Source organism: Pelophylax lessonae, assembly GCF_965119305.1.
Source record: "Pelophylax lessonae genome assembly, chromosome: 13".
In the NCBI taxonomy this organism is placed as follows: Eukaryota; Metazoa; Chordata; class Amphibia; order Anura; family Ranidae; genus Pelophylax; species Pelophylax lessonae.
Genome location: NC_138780.1, coordinates 62,352,191 through 62,374,303, shown reverse-complemented (window position 1 = coordinate 62,374,303; position 22,113 = coordinate 62,352,191). Strand labels below are relative to the sequence as shown.

At 45.2% G+C, this 22,113-nt stretch overlaps 1 protein-coding gene across 8 annotated transcripts in view; it reads right to left on the bottom strand.

The window, feature by feature from the left end:
• PACS2 (phosphofurin acidic cluster sorting protein 2) overlaps nt 1-22,113 on the bottom strand; it is a 1,277,570-nt gene that overhangs the window by 297,840 nt on the left and 957,617 nt on the right. For 5 of the 8 annotated variants that reach the window (XR_014224766.1, XM_082242584.1, XM_082242587.1 and 2 more), the window contains one exon: nt 11,172-11,223. The exons of 2 other annotated variants lie outside the window; for them this stretch is intronic. Coding sequence is in view for 5 of the 6 variants with exons in the window: in XM_082242584.1 (XP_082098710.1) it covers nt 11,172-11,223 (52 nt within the window). In the remaining variant the exon portion in view is untranslated. The remainder of the gene's footprint in view (nt 1-11,171; nt 11,224-22,113) is intronic. One more of the 8 variants, XM_082242585.1, reaches the window with a different exon arrangement.

The window sequence follows — 22,113 nt, the reverse complement described above, 5'->3', positions numbered from 1 at the left end:
CAGTCGCCGCCCCTCATATAGTCTTCAACAATGGGATGTCCCAAAGCAGTGTAGACATGAGGGGTGGGAAACGCAACCGTCTCAAGGTAACGAAGCACCCAAGGTCAGATAAACGAACCTTATCTGAACCAGAAAGGTATCCCACTGGGTAACAGGAAAGCTCAACAGGAGCGAACAAACCCAGGAAGGTAAAATAACCAAGGGGGGAAAAAACCCCCACAGGAGGGGACAGGCTAAAAACGCCATGTCTCCCCAAAGTACTGCTGCACTCAGAACTTTTGCGGCCATGACAACATCCAAGGAATGCAAGGCAAAACTCCGTGGGATGCGTAGGATTCGCACACAGCGAAAGCAAAACAATGTCCTCATGGAGATGGACATCAGACACCACCTTCGGAAGGAAGGACTGATGAGGTCACAAGACCACCTTATCCCTATGAACCACCAGGAAGGGGGAGCGGCAAGATAAGACCGCCAACTCCGACACACTGCAAGCAGATGTGATCGCCACCAGAAAGGTAACCTTCCGTGACAGTGCATTGCAAAACGACAGAACCAAATTCAAGTCCCAAGGGGTTAAGGGCGCCCACCGAGGGGGCCAAATGACGCACCCCTTGAATAAAGGTGCGGATCAAGGAATTTGATGCCAAAGGGCGCTGGAAAGAATGGCCAGCGCAGATAACTGACCCTCAACAGCGCAAGACGTAGGTCCACACCGGATTGCAGGAAGGCTAACACCCTTCCCACCGAAAAGCAGCGAGGATGGATGCGATTCGCACCAGGCGAAGCAAGCCTTCCAGGTACGATAAGAAAACTTACTGGACGAGGCCTCCCTAGGCAGGAGTGACCTCCGACGAGAGACCCCGATCTCTCAAGATCTGGCTGTTAACAGTCACACCGTCAAGGTCAGCGACTGTAAAGCAGCCCCTGAGACAACAGATCGTCTCATAAGGGGAGCTGCCAGGGAGGCTCGATGACCAATTGCATGACGTCCGCATATCAAAACCGGCGCAGCCAGTCCGGGCCCCCAGGACCACCAACCTCGGTTCCGAGACCAACCTGCGAAGGAACCGTGATAACAACTGGATCGTGGGGAAGGCATAAATCAGGCGACACTGATTCCAACAATAAATATAATGGTAAGGGAGTCCATAGTTTGAAGTGATGTAAGAGAGAAAAAAGTCCACATGTGGTCTGGTGAATAACAACAATCAATGTGACTTCTGTGCTCGCAGCTTCCCACCACCAAGCATTATCTGCCTCTCACCTTACTGACACGACCCTGCAGGGTCAAATCGCATAGAACACTGAAAAAAACAGGGAACATGGCTCCAAGCTCTCAACCATCAAATGATTACAAGGCAGTCTTCAACGCAGAGTAAATAGATGTTATAGCAACACTCCAGGATACATCCTCTGGAATATGAAATAAAACCAAAAAAGGATCTAGTGATCTCTGTATATTATGCCAAAGTTTATTTAGCCCAAAACACAAGAACCGCACTTACATTGTATCCGTAGAGTAAAAGCCTTATAAAAGTATGCAGAGCGTGCAGCGTGCTGTGTTGCTTCCTGGTTCGAATGGCCGTGGATCATGTGACCAATCGTGTTACGTCCGGGTGGGCGGGACTTCATCAGCGGGACATAACATGTACGGGGGATTGGTCACATGATCCAGGGCCGTTCGAACCAGGAAGCCACAGAGCACAGCACGCTCCCAGCTCGATCTGACGGAAGAAAGGAAGTGAATTCATGCCGCTAGAGGCCCAACAGAGGACGAAGCTAACCAAAAATGGCCGCCAATAGAAAGTAATAGGGGGGCTTCGGGAAAATGGCCACCGAGCCCTGTTAATAAAACACACAGTGCCACACGCAAGATGGTGCCCAAAGGGCGCGAATTACACATAGAAAATGGCTGCTGACTGCCCTTCACTGAAGCCAGAGCTGACTGCCCACATCCAAAATGGCGGCCCCCGCGAATCCTACCTCGCGGCGGCCCCCATTAACCAAGTCTGTACCCCAAAGTGACACACACACTCCCAAGGGGCTCAGGGACCCCCGCACACCCCCCACAGCATGGTATAACCGCAGATAGCGCCCCAGCAGGGACCGTGAGGGAGACACAGGACCACACGGACAGACATGAGGGGGATCACGCAGACTCTACACAGACTGCCATCCCCAGGAGAGAACGCCCCACACACACTCCACCAGCATACAGTGTCACAGACAGAGGGGGTAGCATGGTACTCACCGATCCATGCGATTTTGTGGGTGCCACTCTGTGAAGGGAAGCCTCCCACCCCGGGTGGAGGGGGTGCCGTCAGCCAAAACAGGATGTTTGCCACACGCGGCATATCCTAGCGAAGTGGCCACTCACAGGCTTTGTTCCTGAGGACAGGGACAGGTCGTTTGCGAGGCCTGGGCGTACGCATAGCCTGCTAAACGCTCAATGGCGGGCTGGGATTCCGTAAGGCTCTAGTACAGCCAGTCCGACTCCCAGCTCCGCAAACGCTGTAGTCTTCTGAAGTCTGACTAACTAAGCGCAGGAACAAATAAAAAGCTATCAGTGTAAAGAAAAAACACAGAAAATAAAAGTTAATGAAAAACAGAGAAAAGGCTGAGACTGTAGGCCCCAGCACAGGGAAGCCTGCCTACTCCTATCTAGGCAAAAGACAAACTGAATTGGGAATGAGGCTAGCCGGGGGTATTGGACCAGAGGGACAGCCCCCTGTAGGTGTGCCTATGCAAAGTTTTGTATTTTTAACAAAATCTTCTGCCTAGCTTACTCCTGTGGATAAAAGGTCACTACCCATTGGTGAAGACTATATGAGGGGCGGCGACTGTCAGAGGACGTAAGAGAAATATATTTTTTCATAATAAATGTAAGGTGTATTTTTTTGGAATTTGTCTGTGCTCTGTTTTTGAAGCAATCAACCTTTGAAACTACTGGCTACTATCAGTGACACCGTGAAACTCATATGGGTTGATTTACTAAAGGCAAACAAACTATGCACTTTGCAAGTGTAGTTGCAGTCTCCAGAGCTTAGTAAATGAGGTGAAGCTTCACTTTGCAAAGAATAACCAATTATATGTGTGGGCAGAGCTTACTGCACTGAAGTGGGAACCCAGGGAGACCGCTCGCTAACACCCCCAAAGGAAGGCTGAGGCTGCTGTTTTACATAAGGTTGATGCTAAAGCAGCATTCCAACTTAAAAGCTTCTCCGTCTAAAATATTATTAACTCGTTGTAGTTTGTGACCCAAGGTCTTTAACACTGCACATTGTTCAATATGGATAACAGTTAATCATTACACTCTGTGCACTATGGATAGTGCAGCATTTCTGAACACCCCTGAGACTGGATTCCACCAACCAAGTTATTGGTCACCTCACTGCCAGTGACATTGATTTGTATGCTACACTTGAATAGTAGGAAGCTGTACACTTGTGCAAATCCCATGCTTATTCTTCACTTAGGGCCTCACTCAATCTTATGTGGCTCCCAGGCTGGGTCCTCAGGACCTCCTGTGCCGTGATGCTGGACCCTTTGGAAGCACACAAGCTCCTTCACTACCAGGGCCTCCGCCACCTTTGCAAAGTCACCACTTTCCAAACGGCTGGCTTGACACTAGTACCGTAGTTATTAGCAACAGTAATATAGCCTCCTCCGAATAGCTTCACTGCACTTTAGAAATTTGTACTGCATCTTCTCCATCTCATCTTGTCCCCTAATAAGCCCTGTTCTTTGTAATACACCATTCATGCATTGTACCCCTTTAAGATTGTCCTAAAGTGACTTCAGACCAGGCCACCAAGTTGATAAACAATAAACATTCTTTACTGAAATTGTTGGAAAATACCAAATTAACATTTCACACAATATCTTCAATGCACATCCCTATACATGTTCTTCTAAGTGTCCTTTGGTATTCCCATGGTGCCCTTGATTACCCCATTGTTACCTCCCTTTTTATGTGCTGCCACCTAGATAAAGGTAAGCCTGTGGATGTGGTGTATCTGGACTTTGCAAAGGCCTTTGACACCGTTCCCCACAAACGCTTACTGTTCAAACTAAGGAAGGTAGGTATGGACCATAAGGTGAGTACCTGGATAGAGAACTGGCTCCAGGGGAGAGTGCAAAGGGTGGTGATTAATGGGGAGTACTCGGATTGGGTGGGTGTGGAAAGTGGGGTCCCCCAAGGTTCTGTCCTGGGGCCAATCCTGTTTAATTTATTCATAAATGATCTAGAGGAGGGGATATCTAGTACAATCTCAGTATTTGCGGATGATACTAAACTAAGCATGCCAATATTTTCTATGCAGGATGTGGAAACCTTACAAACGGACCTGAACAAAATAATGGGGTGGGCAACTACATGGCAGATGAGGTTTAATGTTGAAAAATGTAGAGTAATGCACTTGGGTGCCAGAAACCAGAAAGCAAGCTACTCACTAGGGGGGAACCTCTGGGTGACAACAGGCTTGGAAGTGGCATGCAAAGCCAAGCCGCTGCAAGCAAAGCCAACAGAATACTGGGATGTATAAAAAAGGGGATTCACTCCAGAAATAAAGAGATTATTCTCCCACTCTACAAGATTCTGGTCCGGCCACATCTGGAGTATGCTGTCCAGTTCTGGGCACCGGTCCTCAGCAAGGATGTGCTGGAATTGGAAAGAGTTCAGAGAAGGGCAACAAAAATAATTAGGGGAATGGAGGACATCAGCTATGAGGAAAGAATACAAGCACTGAACTTATTCTCTCTGGAGAAGAGACGATTAAGGGGGGATATGATATCAATGTACAAATACTGTACTGGCGACCCTAGCATAAGGAACAAACTATTCAGAGAAAGGGAATACAATAAGACACGTGGCCACTCACTAAAACTTGAGGAACGGCGGTTTAACCTTAAAGTACGTAGGGGGTTCTTCACTGTCAGAGCAATAAGGATGTGGAATTCTCTTCCACAAACAGTCGTATCAGCAAGGAGCATCGATAGTGTCAAAAAACTATTAGATGGGCACCTTAAAGACCACAGCATACAGGGGTATACAATGTACGGTTAACAGCAAACACACACACACATCATAGGTTCAACTGGATGGACTGATGTCTTTTTTCAACCTCACTAACTATGTGTGTGCCCCAGCAGAGGGTGGTATTTCCCCCGAAAGCTTAGGAAAACCTGTTCAGCAGAGTTAACCCTCACCTTCCAGGCAGTGCCACCTCAGCAGAGAAAACACAACTAAATAGTGCAATATTGTAGCACAGAAATCTAACCATAGACATCAAGTGAAAAACAGTAGAACATTCCAATAAACCCTAAAAATTTTACTATCATCTGCTTATACATGCAAGGAAAATAAAAAAAACACAGCTTGTTTGCTACCACGATTGGATGATGATGTTAGTCAGCAGTGTCTCCCTTCATTTATTAAGCTATGGGACAAATGCCCTTGAAAGGGTGCAATTGCACTTGCAAAGTGCACAGTCTTTGCCTTTAGTAAAACAAAATCCCATGGTGTTACTCAGCACCCCTCTCACTCTCTACATTCTTTGATTGATAGAATAAGAGCTTTCACGGTTTTCCAATCAGTGAATGAGCAGCGTCTGTTATGGGTAATGAATGTTCATTCCGGGCAAAGGCTATGACATCACATGCTTTTCTACAACTTTTCAAGTGCAATAAACCCAGGCCATTGACTAAAATACAGATTACTGTAAAAAAAGGTAAATTTATATATATATATATATATATATATATATAGAATGCGTGGGGTTTAATTTTACTTGCCTGCATAGATTGATTTATATATTGAAACAAAAAGCAACAATATTGGTGGTTTGTGACAAACAGGTTTTAATCAAGCAATTCCTAATACTTCAAGGATAAGTTCACTTTTTTTTTTTTCTAAATTCTAGCTCCCCTATTTACCGATATACCATAAATGTTCCTTGGTTGCTGAAAAATAAAAGCTTTCTTTATTTTTAGAACAAGGCCTTACCTTAGACCTTGCTGTACTTCTTAGAAAGCTTCAGAGACTTCCTGGTATATAGATTTGGGATGGAGAAACCAGTAAAACAAAGGAAGCAATTTACCAGCTGATTTCATTAGAACACACGGATGCACTGAGCTCATTAAAACTCAGACCCACAACTATGTTCACACAGCATCCTCGGTATCTCTCTACAGGTAAATTTGCCTGGCTTCTTAATGTAAGCTAACACGACTGCTATGCTTGATATGTCCGCATGCTAAAATCTCTGGGGTCACGGTTTTGACACGCCTGATGTAGTGCAAGAGCCTGTCTAATTGGATACAGAGTAATCGGATAGTTGGTGTCTCCTCCTATTCCATAGTTTTGGTAAGCCTAAAGGAGATTATACAATCTAATTGTACAATCTCTATACAAAGTATGACCACCTTTATACACCTAATATTAACTAGTTGCGCTTTCAGTGGCATTCATTGTTAATGGCACATTAAACACATTTACCACATGAAAAAACAGGTGACAAACGCAGCAAATTGCACAGTAAAAAAATATGCAACTCGCACCACTCTAAAGTGTCCCATGAGCTACTTTGCCATGTGTAGGGCAGCCCATTGAAATCAGCAGGCTGCCCTATGTGTATCACAGGAGAAATGAGTCAAAAAATAGGCGCTCCTATTACGCTAGGTGTGAATGGGCCCTGAAGGTAAAATTGGCGTGCTTACACAAGTTGTGTGTTTCCAAACGCATGGTAAACAGCACAGAAAATGCATGCTGCAAATGCATCTAAAAGCACTGTAAAAAAACGCACCCACTCCGCTCTAGAAAAAATCCTGGAGCTTCTTTGGGGCAATTGTTGAGCATAGGGCAGCCTATTCAAGTGAGTAGGCTGCCCTACGTGTGATGAGTGGAAACGTTGCAAAAGCCACCCCCCCCCACAAAAAAAAAAAAAAAAACCTGTGTGGGGATGTGAGCTCATGCTATGTGAAAGGGGCCTGACAGCTGAGTGTCTCTGTCCACTCCCTCCTATGTACTTGTATAAGGATGGCCATACACTATACAATCTGATTTTACAATCTCTGTACATCGTTCTTCAGATTTACTAGAACTCTGGAACAGGAAGACCCACCTGAATCAGGCAGGCACTACATAGCTGATGGTAGCTCTAAAGTAGATTGTACAATCTGATTGTAATGTGTATGGTCGCTTTAAAAAATTAGTTGGTGGTGGTATTTTAATGAGGTGTAGCCTACACTGGTAATACATGCCCTATCACACCCTTTTCTGTGATGCAAAAACACAGAGAATGATGGGAGCTTACCTACAGGAAATGATGCAACCAGAAAGAATGTTTTGAAACAGAAGGAACATGAAAAGTTCAAACCTTTTTTGGATAAGGTTTGTGAGAGATAAGAACATTGGAATTGCTGGGCCAGAAATTATATTACAAAAGGATTCTATTTATTATGAAAAGTGAAATGCTGCCTGAAAAGGTGAACTTAGCCTTTAGACCCCTTTAACACTAGTGGACTGTTCAGATCCGCCTGTCAGTTTTTTAGGCGGATCTGAACGGATGCCCCATGCATCTCTATGGGGCATCGGATGTCAGCGGAGACATGTTCACTGACATCCGATCTGATCCGGTCCGTGGATCGAATCGGATGGAATCGGATGAGAACGGACAGACGGTTCGTTCTCATCCGATTCCCCCATAGAGAAGAGAGGGGACCTGACAGCCATCCGCCTGCTCAACGGGGGGATCAGTGGTACCCCCATTGCCCTGCTGTGTGCCCCTATACCCAGCTGTGTGCCCCTATTGCCCTGATGTGTCCCCATTGCCCTGATGTAAGCCCCTATGCTGTGATGTGTGTTCCCATACCCTGCTGTGTGCCCCCGATTGCCCCATTGGGCCCCCATGCCCAACTGTGTGCCCCCATACCCTGTGTGCCCCATGCCCTGCTGTCTATCCTATGCTCTGTGTGCCCCAATGCTCTGATGTGTGCCCCATTGCCTTGCTGTGCACCACCATACCCCGCTGTGTTCCCCTATTTCCTGTGTGCCCCCATTGCCCTGCTGTGTGCCCCCATGCGTGATGTGTACCCTATGCTCTGATGTGTGCCCCCAAGCCCTGCTGTGTGCCCTCATGCCCAGCTGTGTGCCCCAATGCCCTGTGTACCCCATTGCCCTGATGTGTGCCCCAATGCTGTGATGTGTGCACCCATGCCCTGTGTGCCACCATGCCCTAAAGTATACCCCAATGCCCTTCTGTTTACCTCATTGCTCTGCTGTGTGCCCCATACCCTGCTGTCTGCCCCATGCCCTATGTGCCCCCATGCCCTGCTGTGTTCCCCCATGTCCTGCTGTCTCCCCTATGCTCTTTGTGCCCCCATGCCCTGCTGTGTGCCCCCATGCCCTGATGTGTGCCTCCATGCCCTAAAGTGTACCCCCATGCCCTTCTGTTTGCCCCATTGCCCTGTTGTGTGCCCCCATACCCTGCTGACTTGCCCCATTCCTTGTGTGCCCCCATGTCCTGCTGTCCGCCCCATGCCCTGCTGTGTGCCCCATGATGTGCTCTGATGTGTGGCTTGTGATGTACCCCATGGTGTGCCCTGCTGTGTGCCCTGTGATGTGTCCCATGACCTACTGTGTGCCCTATATACCCTAATGTGTGCATCATGATGTGCCCTGCAGTGTGCCCCATGTGTCCTACTGTGTGCCCCATGCCCTACTACTACTGTGTGCCTTGTGATGGGCCATGTGCCCTGCTGTGTGCCATGTAAAGTGCCCTACAGCGTGCCCTTTGCCCTGCGCCCCATGATGCACCATACTGTGCCCTCTTGCTCCATGTAATATCCCCTACTGTGTCCCATAATGTGCCCTCTTGCCCCATGTAATATCCCCTGCTGCGCCCCATAATGTGCCCTCTTGTCCCCATGTAATATGCCCTGCTGTGCCCCTTAATGTATCCTCTTGCCCCTATGTAATATGCCCTGCTGTGCCTCATAATGTGCCCCATAATATGACATGTTGTCCCCCCTAATGTGCCCTCATGCAATATGCCCTGCTATTTCCCATTATGTGGCCCTCTTGCCCCCATGTAATATGTTCCATAATATGCTCTGCTGTGCCCCATAATGTGCCCTCATGTCCCCATGTAATATACTCTGCTATACTCCATAATGTGCCCTCCTGCCCCATGTAATGTTCTCTTCTGTACCCCATAATGTGCTCTCTCTATAATGTTCCTTGCTGCCCTTGCCCAATGTAATGTGACCTACTGTGCCCCCACAACCTGTGATTTATCAGGGTATGCCCCATAATGTGCCCTGCTGCCTCCCACACACACACACACATATAGTGCCCTCCTGACCCCTTGTGCTCTGACCTGCTGACTATACTTTGCCATGCTTCGTCCCATGCTCTGCCCTGTTGCCCCCTGTGCACTGCTTATCCCAGGTTCCATCCAAAATTGAGTATCTGCGCAGAATGATGCAAGCACAAGTTTCACATTAAATAGGTAAGTTTTAACATTTATTCAATTTTTTATGCTATTTCTAAAAATAATTGTTATACCAACAGTTCGCTGATCATACTAATGTTCCGTGTGCCATAGAACTGAACATTATTTCAGGGGTTCCCTGAGATCTCAAACCTTTTTGGCAAGAGTTCCTTTGTAAAAAGGTTGAGAAACCCTGCTTTATTGGTTTTCAAGCTTTAAGTCTTCCCTTCTTTAGACACTCAGCTCCCTCAGCCCTGTCCCCCTTTAAACTGTCGTGAACCAACCAGTTTTGATCCTGCGGAGGATACATCAATGCAGTGCAAGCAGGGGGGGTGGGGATTTGTGTGGGTGTGGCTTGAGTGTGGGCAGGGACACAGGGGACCCCATGATCTCCTGTTGCCCGAAGGCCCCATGAGTTATCAATCCGCCCCTGGTACCATTAATAATTCAGGAAGACAATCTTGCCCACTGGCATTACTGACATTATTTACCATTTCTGCACATCTGCATATTGCAGACCTCAAAGTGTGGAAACTTCCACTAATTATGTACAACACTTTGGTAAAGGTATCCATTGCACTACACAAGACATCCTTCTGAAAGTTATGCAAGCTGTACTGGCCATGCCACATTCTTCCCATCAAGGTATACATTATACCAGGATTCTGAGACTTCACAAAGACACTTGTATAGTTCCAAATGTCAGGAAATTAATAGGCTGATTACTATTGTATCTTTCCTATGAGCACAAATGTCTAAGACACCTTTAAAGCAGAGAAATTATAGCGTTGACGATCAAATACACCACCTTTGGCTAGTTCAGTTAGCTTAAGCTGTCCACTGTTACTAAAGGAAGTTACAGACCTTTGTTTGGCACCAGGTCCTGCCCAAATGGGGAATATTTTAATATATATGGCTAACTTGAATACAAAGAAAGCATACTTGCACTGCTAAAAATGAATAGCATTACATATTAGATACGAAACTTAAAATATACAATAACATGACAGACCTTTAAAATTGACAGGTATGACAAATGATATATCAGACCACAGTGTAAAGTTGACAATCACTTCAACCATTGACAATTCATGCTAGAGAAGATTGATAGAACAAGCGTTTAACAGGGAACAGAAGGGGGTTTCCACATATTAGATTAGCAATCAACTGGAAGATCAGAACATGCTGTAAAAATGATTTTACCCAAGAAGAGAAGGTTAAATAATACTGCAGCTAGTAATAGCAAACAAGCAATAAAGAACACGTCTTGTTACCCATTAATGACCAAGACTAATAATGTGTTTAGCCATGCAAGCTAAAGGATGCTGAGAAACTGAAAAGGTCTTATATAAAAACAGTAAGTCATAAACAGAGTAACAAATAAACATGCTTATATGTAATATGTAAAAATGCATAGATTATTACAGCAGCCTTCATTACAGCAATTCTGTGGGCACTGAATTTATATACTGGTCCAAAAGTCAGTGTATAAAAAAATGACAACTCGGTTAAGGACATGAGCTTAGGACCGGTTTTGTTTTCTTAATATAAAAGTATTTTCATACGAGAAAACTAAAATGAATGCACAAAGCTTAATCAACTAAGCATTTGTACTTTGCTTGCCATGTTAAACAAAGCTCTTAAGCAGGATGGGAAAGTCAATGCAGCATAAATTACCTTATAATAAAATCAAAATGAAAACTTTTTTTCCTTTTCAGAATGCAACCACAAATGGGAAAAAAGAAAGTTATGTCACAATGTTGCTCTCAATTAAACGTCTGCTAGAGACCATATTAAAGATACCATAAGTCACATATTACAATACTACTTTTGCTTAACCACTTGACCTCTGGAAGGTTTTACCCCCTTTATGACCAGGGCATTTTTCGCAAGTCAGCTTTTAAATGGTAATTGCACGGTGAAGCAATGCTGTACCCAAACAAAATTCATATCATGTTTTTCAAACACATAGCGCTTTCTTTTGGTCTTATTTGATCACCTCTGGGTTTTTGTTTTTTTGAGATATAAATGAAAAAATACCAAAAATTTGGGAAAAAAGCCATTATTTTTTACTTTCTGCTGCAAAATATATCCAATTAAAAAAAAAAAAAGAAAAATCAAATTTCTTCATAAATTTTGGGAAAAATGTATTCTGCTACACGACTTTGATAAAAAAAAAAAAAAAAACAAAAAACAATAAACCAATAAGTGTAATTTAGAATGTTTTTTTTTTTTTATAATACTGATGGTGGTGGCAGACATTGATGCTGGGGGGCGGGGGGACTGACATCATTAGGGACACTAATACAGTGATCAGTGCTAAAATATACACTATCACTGTACTAATGACACTGACTGGGAAGGGGTTAACATCTAGGTCGATCAATGTGTTAAATGTGTGCCTAAAAATATGTAATGTATGCTGCTTTTTACTACAGATCTCTTTATATCTTATCCCTGCTTGTTCTCTCTGCACAGAGCCCTGTGTTGATTGTCAACACAGGGCCCTGAGCTGTGATTAAACACAGCCAATCAGTAGGTCCCACCCATGAATAATTGGCCAGGACTTGCTGACAGACTCCTGCTCTGTACAGTCACCGCATGAGTAATCAGGTGAGTGTGCTTCCTAAACCCAGAAGCAGGCAGTCACGTACGGGTACATCACTTTGCCTGAGCGGGCTGCCTGTTTCGCAATACATTGCGGGTGGGCAGTCCGCAATTGATTATTCAATGACACACTAGGTGTTAAAAATAACATAAATAATAAAAAAAAAAAACACAAGAATCCCTCCCTTAAAACAGCAGTAAACCACTGTGGGGTTTTTTTTTTTTTGGAACCTGCAAGGTAAAGCAATAATGTGCAAGTATGTGAAACTTACCTTAGAACAAAGCCTTCCAGTGGTGCGCTGTCACTGCTGACAAGGCTTCCATCTTCACCTTCCAGGTTTGCGAACCCAGGCTCTGTGAGTGGCTGGAGCCGCAATGATGTCACTCCTACGCATGCGTACGGGAGCCACTGTTTACGGCACAGGACACCATTCCTTTAGAGTGCGCCGGTGACATCATCGGCTGCATGTACAGTAAATATGTCCTAAACGGTGCATATTTAGGAGATATTTACAGTACCTAAAGGTAAGCCATATTATAGGCTTACCTATAGGTACAGTAGTTTACTCCTACTTTAACTGTAATGTGACTTTATTTTTTCACTACATACACACACACACACACAGCAGAAGGGCACCTTTCTCCTAACCATTACAAAATTTGCCGCAGACTCAGCTCTCCCCTGTTCTAATGCCTGGAGATCTTTTTTAAACACTTGCCTACAGGGCACTTATACCCCCTTCTAGCCCAGTCCAATTTTCAGCTTTCAATGCTCTCCCACTTTGAATGACAATCAGTCATGCAAAACTCTACCCATATGAAATTCTTGTCCTTTTTTCACACAAATAGAGCTTTCTTTTAGTGGTAGTAGATCACCACTGGGTTTTTTATTTTTTTTCACTAAAAATTAAAAAATGCCGAAAAGTTTGAAAAAAAAAATGGATTTTTGTAAAATCTTACCGTAAAATCCTTTTCTCTTAGCTCATTGACAGACGTAGTCCTCGGTGATACAGCACCTTCGGGTTTATGTTGCCTCCACAGGAGTAGGACTAGACAGGAAATAAAATGCTCTGGCCACACCTTAGGGGCAGTCCCAGAGGGTATATCCTCTCTCTCTCTGCCTCAGCAAATCAGTTATGTCATAAAGCAGTCTTTAGAGAATTTAACCCAACCCAACTCAAAAAAACAGAGGGGCGGGTACTACGTCTGTCAATGAGCTAAGAGAAAAGGATTTTACGGTAAGATTTTACAAAAATCCATTTTTCTCTATCGCTCTATGACAGACGTAGTCCTCGGTGATACAGCACCTTCGGGAAGTCCCAGAGCAGTATCACAAATGAGGGGTGGGAAAATGGAAATCAAATCCAATCTAGAAGGCCCAACCGGTGCCAACTAGAAGTTTACAATGCTCATCCTTAATGATGAGACTCAACAAAAAAATTTTCAAACAGAAAAAAACCCTTGAGGTAGACCACCGGTCTCCTCAAATAGCGGCCTGCAAAACCTTGCGGCCAAATGAGGCATCCGCCGATGCCATCACATCAATTTTATAAAATTTTGTAAAGGTATGTACCAAAGACCAGGTGGCCGCCTTACATACCTGGACCACTGACGCCTGATGGCGAAAGGCCCAGGAAGTACTGAGCGCTCGAGTGGAGTGCGCCCTAACAGGGAACGGAGGACTCTGACCCTTAATAGAATAAGCCTGTACCACCGTCTGTCTAATCCATTTGGCAATAGTCGCGGCAGATGCAGGCAACCCCTTTCTGGGGCCATCCGTGATCACAAAAAGTGAATCCGTCTTACGGAACGATTCCGTAGCTTTCAGGTATACCCTGATTGCCCGAACCACATCCAAGGAATGCAACGCATGTTCCCGATGATGATTGGGCTGAGGACACAAGGAAGGTAGTACAATATCTTCATTCAGATGAAAATCTGAAACCACCTTTGGAAGAAAGGATGGCTTAGGATGAAGCACTACCTTATCCCTATGAATCACTAAGTATGGGGACTGGCATGATAAAGCAGCCAGTTCTGACACCCTGCGTGCAGAAGTGATAGCCACCAAGAAGGCCACCTTCTGGGATAATGTAAGCAAGGGAATCTCCCTGATGTTTTCAAAAGGAGGTTTCTGTAGAACCGACAAAACCAAATTAAGATCCCAGGGCGGTAAGGGCGCGCGGACTGGTGGAGCCAGGTGCCGCACCCCCTGGATGAAATTCCGCACCAAGGACTTGGTAGCTAAAGGTTTCTGAAAGAAGATTGCTAATGCTGAAACTTGACCCTTGATGGTGCTCAAGGCTAGCTTCTGCTCAACCCCTTTCTGCAGAAAGGCCAATATTCGAGTCACCGAATAGGTACGTGGAGGAAATCCTAAAGATTCGCACCACGCGATACAAGTCTTCCATGTGTGATAATAGACTCTGCTGGAAGTCGCTTTCCTTGCTTTAATAAGGGTAGGAATGACTGAAGCTGACAACCCTCTGTCCTTCAGTACTTGGGTCTCAATGGCCAGGCCATTAAACCCAGCGACTGTAAAGCACAATGGTAGATTGGTCCTCGAGACCGCAGACACTCCCTGAGACGCAGTTCCCACGGAACGTCCGCGACTAGCAAGTCCAAGTCGGCCAGGCCGGCTTGGCGAGGCCAGCCTAGAATTTCTAGGACCACTGGCACTGACGGGATCTGAACCAGGCGTCCCTAGAGCTATCTGGCCCCGACCATCCGAGAAAGTCTGGTCGTTCTCTGTTCCCACACATTTATCCGACACCTGATTCCTATCAGGAACGGTGATCTCTCCTGGTTGAATCTCAGGGACCGAAGTCACCCGGCTAGAGGCTTCTTGGTCTGTCTGGTCAACCAGATCCGATTCCTGTGGGGAATTGAGACTAATCTTAGGAAAAGGTAAAGTAAAAGATCTGTTCAGGGAACGGTGACTACCGCTCCCTGTAGTACTTAAATTTTGGAAGGGAAGAATCGCACCGGTAGTAGTAGTCGATGCTCGATCTAATGTCCTGAATACCGGTGAAAACGTCCCCCCACCCTCAAGCCGGGTGGGGGCGCACCTTCAGGCTGTGTAATCCTTTGCTTCGGGTTTGGCTGAGTCGGTCCTCTGTTTGTCCGACCAGCCTTTCTTGAACCCTCCTGGAGGAGTCTTGCCTTTCCCGCTAGTTCCAGCCGGGCGTGCGAACCCTTTATGGGCGGTAAAGAAAGGTCCTCGCTTGTTGCGAGGTCCCTTAGCTTTAGCAGCCTGTGGCAAGAAAGTGCTCTTGCCCCCAGTGGCATCTTTAATGATTTCATCTAGGGTGGCCCCAAATAGGCGATTCCCCTGAAAAGGGAGATTCGTCAAGGTCTTTTTGGAACCTAGGTCAGCTGACCAGCATTTTAACCACAGCACACGTCTGAGGATTACCGCTGACATAGATGCATGCCCTAATAGGGGAGTAGTGTCCAAGGCTGCGTCACAGATAAACTGTAGCCCTTGTATAATCTGTTCCATCAAATCAGATGTTTCCTGGGGAATATCTTTGCCCCTAAGGTCTTGGCGTACCAATCTCGCCCATTCCGTAAGTGTCTGGGAAACTAGACCAATAACAATTACTGGTCTAAATGCTGACCCTATCAGAGAGAAGATAGTGCGGGACTCTGCTTCCATCTTCCGATCCACCGGATCCTTAAAGGACGAAGTGTCCTCCACTGGGATAACCGTGGCTTTATTCAGCCTGGAAATAGGTGGATCCACCACTGGTGGTACCGTCCATTTTTTAATGAGGGATTCCTCAAACGGATAGCGTCTAGCAATACGCTTGGAAATAGTAAAGGTACGTTTAGAATGCTCCCATTCTCCTTTAATTTTATTACCAAAACACTTGGGTACAGGAAAAACCTTCACCGTTTTGATGGGCTTGTTAGTACCAAAGGGAATCTCTGTTTCAGTTGCCTCTGCCGGTAAAACCTCAAGTCTTAAGGTTTCCCGCACCACCACAACTAGTGCGTCCACCAATGCTTCTTCCTGAATTATGGCGGAAGAATGCACGTCCTCCTCACTGTCTGAGGGAGCTTTACCTGAGATAACCGCCCTTGCAGAGGGACCTGCAGCTGCAGTGACCATCTCTGAATCTGAGTCAGAGGTGTCAGATATTATAGGGGTAGGCGGGGGTCGCTTTCTTGACCCCCGTCCCTGACAGGCCGCCTCCACCCGAGCCACCATAGACTCCAAAACTGCTGTACATGCATCCATGCTCTGTGCACCGGCGGGTCCCGAGGCCCCCTCGAGGGAAACAGGTGGGGGTACTTGTGTGGCAGGGTCCATGATTATTCCAGTAACTACCCGGAAACTTCAATCCAACTTAAATAAAAAACTTTTTTTTTTCTTTTTTTTCCAGACCCCCAGCGCCACAAAAGCCCCTCAGTGTTACCTGCTAGGGATCCCTATCGAGCGAGAGAAAGAGAGATAGACCCCCAGGCTCACCACTTGATGCTCAGAGTTCACTTGCAACAGGTTACAGCGCTGTGTCCACAAACAGGAAGTCTTTTGGCTGGCTGCCCAGGAAGAAAGGAGGCGGCTCCGCCCCTCTACACGCCTTCCGGCGCCTCCCCTAGCTCCACGAGGTGTTGGAGTCACTTCAAACATGGCCGCCCCCATGCTGCAGACACGAGGCTACGTCAAAATGGCGGCCTCGTGCGATCTACGGCGGTTTGCACAGCATAGCGGCGTCCTGCAGTAACTAGGCATCACAAAACCTTTCTCTCATGGAGATCAGCTTGACCGGCGGTACCGAACCCTGGCGGAACCGCATGGCCGTCGGGAGACCTGCTTCAGCTGGAGGAATGACCTGGCAAGCCGCATCCCTGTCCTGTGACTTCTGACAGGTAGGATACTTCTTGTAACACAGTAAGCTTCCAGTGCTGCCACATATTACAATCATTTAAACATACTTTGTAATTAGATTGTCAGCTCCCAAACCAAGCCTGCTGGCTTTTTGTACACAAAAATCACACTCAATTAGGGGGATCTGTGACATGTTATAGGATAGAGGGGAACCCATCCTTACCATTACAGAGAGGGGCCCGCGTTCACCACAAGACTCGTCAGGGGGAAAAGGGGAACATACTACTCACCATACCGGAACCAGGCGGGCGCCAACTCCTGACAGTACCCCTCTCCACCGAAGTTGGAGGGCTGTCGACCAATACGGACGCCGTGACTCATGGTCCTTGGCGTTTCAGCGAGACGTTTAACTCGCAGGGTCAGTCCCTCCAGTGGGACAATGTCGCGGCCGACCCAGCGCGGAGCTATGGCCTGCACGCGCTCGTAGGCTGAACTGGGGTGACCACTGGATCTCAACATCCCGCCCGTCGCCCAGTTCAGCTTTCTTGCTTGAAGATCTCACAGGAACACTGGAGAAAAAAAGCTGTCTAAAAAATCTTTTCTAAGAAAAAAATCCTGCCAGGACCGAAGATCCCAGCAAGGTATCTAGGTCCTTACTCCTGACTAGACAGAAAAAAACTGATTTGCTGAGGCAGAGAGAGAGAGGATATACCCTCTGGGACTGCCCCTAAGGTGTGGCCAGAGCATTTTATTTCCTGTCTAGTCCTACTCCTGTGGAGGCAACATAAACCCGAAGGTGCTGTATCACCGAGGACTACGTCTGTCAATGAGCGATAGAGAAAAATGTCTTTTTCGGTTATAACATTTTGCAAATGAGTCAAATCAGTGTATATAATTTGGTCTGTGTGAAAGTTATAGATCACACCTGATATACTGATGGCCTCATTTCTTATGACACTAACAAGCTAGGACAGTACAAATACCACCCAAATTACCCTTTTTTGGAAAGTAGACATTCCAAGGTATTTAGGCATGGTGAGTTTTTTGAAGCTGTAATTTTTCCCACAATTCTTTGCAAAATGAAGATTTTTTTCCTTACAAAACAGTCATATTAATAAGGCAGCGGGAGATTAGGGAAGTTAACAAGTGGCTGAGGAGCTGGTGTAGTAAGGAGGGTTTTGGGTTCCTGGAGAACTGGGCCGACTTCTCAATCGCCACCAGCTCTTTGGTAGGGAAGGATTGCACCTAAATGGGGAGGGTGCAACCGTACTGGGTGAGAAGATGGTCGAAAAGTTAGAGGGGCTTTTAAACTAGGTGATGGGGGGGAGGGTACAGATGTAGAATTAGCCAGTGGAAAGCAAGATTCAGAGGGCAGAAATGGGGGCATTAACGGTAGGGTGCTCGGAGCTCCTAAACCCAGGGGGGGTATGGGGAAAAATCAAGAAAGCAGCCTAAAAACATCAAATGAGGATATATGTAACCGGTCAAAATTACGAGGCTTGTATACCAATGCCAGAAGCCTGGCCAACAAGATGGGAGAGCTGGAGCTGTTGATGTTTGAGGAGGACTTTGTGGGGATAACAGAGACTTGGTTCAACAGCTCGCATGACTGGATGGCGACCATTCAGGGGTATTCCCTTTATCGCAGTGATGAGAAGAGAAGGTAAAAAAGGGGGAGGGGTATGTCTGTATATTAAGAACAGTATACAGGTAAATATGAGGGATGATATTAATAATGGAGCTATGGACGAGGCAGAATCCCTATGGGTAGAACTTCAAAGGGAAGGCACCGTGGGGAAGGTAATATTGGGCGTATGCTATAGGCCCCCCAACCAGAGGGAGGAGGGGGGGCGGACCTCTCGTTTTACAGATAGGATTGGCAGCAAGGATGGGAAATGTCATTATAATGAGGGACTTTAATTATCCAGATATAGACTGGGCAGAAGGAACCGCACACTCAGCCAAGGCTAGGCAGTTCCTAAATGTTTTGCAGGACAATTTCATGGGTCAGATGGTGAACGCACCGACAAGAAACAATGCGGTACTTGACCTACTGATTACCAACAATACAGACCTGCTCACGGATATAGAAATACAGGACAACTTAGGGAACAGTGACCATAGGTCAATTAGTTTCAGTATTAATTATAGTAATAGTAAACACAAGGGCAATATAAGGACACTGAATTTCAAAAGAGCCAATTTCCCAAAACTGCGCTCCCTGCTAGAAAATATCAAATGGGATAGAACCCTTGGAACAAAGAACACGGAGGAAAAACAGGAGTGCTTCAAAAGCATACTTAACAAAGGGATTGACCAGTGTATTCCAAAGGGAAATACATTTAAAAGAGCAAAACTAAACCCTGGGTGGCTAAACTCCAACATAAAAATGCATATTAATGCTAAAGGAAAGGCCTTCAAAAAATACAAGACTGAGGGGTCATTGGCAGCATTTAAGCATTACAAAGAGTGTAATAAGAAATGTAAAGACGAAATCAGGGTGGCTAAAATAGAACACGAGAGAAGTATAGCGGAAGAGAGTAAAAAGAACCCCAAGAAATTATTTAAGTATATAAACAGTAAGAAAGCAAGGCCAGAACACATTGGCCCCATAAAAGACAATAAGGGAGTTTTGGCCACAGAGGACAGGGAAAAGGCAGTAGTGTTAAATAATTTCCTCTCTTCAGTCTTCACAAAAGAATTGGGGGGCTACACTAACCCAGCTTGTAAGGCCAAACTAAACAACAGACCTCAGGAAATACCGCCATGGCTAACAGAAGATAGACTTAGAACTAAACTAGAGAAACTTAACATAAATAAATCACCGGGACCGGATGGCTTGCACCCAAGGGTTCTTAAAGAGCACAGCCAGGTGATTGCCAGACCATTATTCTTGATCTTTAAGGATAGTTTACAGACGGGTATGGTGCCAGCTGATTGGAAAAAAAGCCAACGTGGTACCAATATTTAAAAAGGGGCCGAGATATATCCCGGGTAACTATAGGCCGGTCAGTCTAACATCAGTAGTCTGCAAGATTTTGGAGGGGTTGTTAAGGGACCACATACAAGACTCTAGTAATTAAAATGGTATTATTTGTAGTAATCAGCATGGATTCATGAAAAATCGTTCTTGTCAAACCAATCTATTAACCTTCTATGATGAAGTGAGCTCAGACTTGTATAAAGTACTCGAAATTTCTACTTGAGTAAAAGTACAAGTGCTCGATCAAAAAGTGACTTGAGTAGAAGTGGAAGTGCTCACAGAAAAAGTTACTTAAGTAGAAGTACTAAAGTATTCAACATTTTTTTTACTTAAGTATTGCAAGTAGTTTTTTCAAAAAAATTGCTACTTAAGTACTAAAAGTAAAAAGTACCAGTAGTTTTGAAAAAAAATTTCTACTCAAGTACTGAAAGTAAAAGTACAAGTACTCTGTGTTATGTAGTTATTAAAGAAAGAAGTCAAAAGTTTGAACATCATATTGTTTTTTATTATTTCAAATGATTTATTCAAATGATTAACCTGTGTTTGTTAGTAGTTTCTTGATGCACTTTAAGCGCTGTAGCACCATTTATTTGTTTGTTTCATATTTTCTTTTTATTGGAAAGATTTGGTATAGCAGCTTTTATTATACACAGCCTTTATTTTCGTATGCGCTGATTTACAAATGACATTATACACATTTTTTTTAGCTTTATGCAACCTGCCATCTACTGTTCTGGCAGTGGTAATTTTTTTAAAAGTAACGAGTAACTATGCAGCACAAAAAAAAATACTTGAGTAGAAGTATCGAAATCATCGAAAAAATGTAGTGAAGTAAAAGTAGAAGTAGGAGAAAAAAATTCTACTCTAGGAAAGTACAGATACCGCATTTTGGTACTTAAGTACAGTACTTAAGTAGTTCTACTTCGTTACTATACATCTCTGAGTGAGCTGCCACCTAGATAAAGGTAAGCCTGTGGATGTGGTGTACCTGGACTTCGCAAAGGCCTTTGACAACGTTCCCCACAAACGCTTACTGTTCAAACTAAGGAAGGTAGGTATGGACCATAAGGTGAGTACCTGGATAGAGAACTGGCTCAAGGGGAGGTTGCAAAGGGTGGTGATTAATGGGGAGTACTCAGATTGGGTGGGTGTGAAAAGCGGGGTCCCCCAGGGTTCTGTCCTGGGGCCAATCCTGTTTAATTCATAAATGATCTAGAGGAGGAGATATCGAGTAAAATCTCAGTATTTGTGGATGATACTAAACTAAGCATCTTGTGGATGATACTAAACTAAGCATCTTCTATGCAGGATGTGGAAACCTTACAAGTGGACATGAACAAAATAATGGGGTGGGCAACTACATGGCAGATGAGGTTTAATGTTGAAAAATGTAAAGTAATGCACCTGCGTGCCAGAAACCAGAAAGCAAGCTACTCACTAGGGGGGGAACCTCTGGGTGAGTCTAGGATGGAAAAGGACTGGGGGTACTGGTAGACAACAGGCTTGGCAGTGGCATGCAATGCCAAGCCGCTGCAAGCAAAGCCAACAGAATACTGGGATGTATAAAAAAGGGGATTCACTCCAGAAATAAAAAGATTATTCTCCCACTCTACAAGACTCTGGTCCGGCCACATCTGGAATATGCTGTCCAGTTCTGGGCACCAGTCCTCAGGAAGGATGTGCTGGAACTGGAGAAAGTCCAGAGAAGGGCAACAAAAATAATTAGGGGAATGGAGGACATCAGCTATGAGGAAAGACTACAAGCACTGAACTTATTCTCTCTGGAGAAGAGACGATTGAGGGGGGATATGATATCAATGTACAAATATTGTACTGGTGAGGACCCTAGCATATGGAAAAACCTATTCAGAGAAAGGAAATACAATAAGACACATGGCCACTCACTAAAACTAGAGGAAAGGCGGTTTAACCTTAAAATACGCAGGGGATTCTTCACTGTGAGAGCAGTAAGGATGTGGAATTCTCTTCCACAAACAGTGGTATCAGCAGGGAGCATCGAGAGTTTCAAAAAACTATTAGATGGGCACCTTAAAGACCACAACATACAGGGGTATACAATGTACGGTTAGCAGCAAACATACACACACATCATAGGTTGAACTGGATGGACTGGTGTCTTTTTTCAACCTCACTATGTAACTATGTATTTCTCTCACACGGCATACTGTATGCAT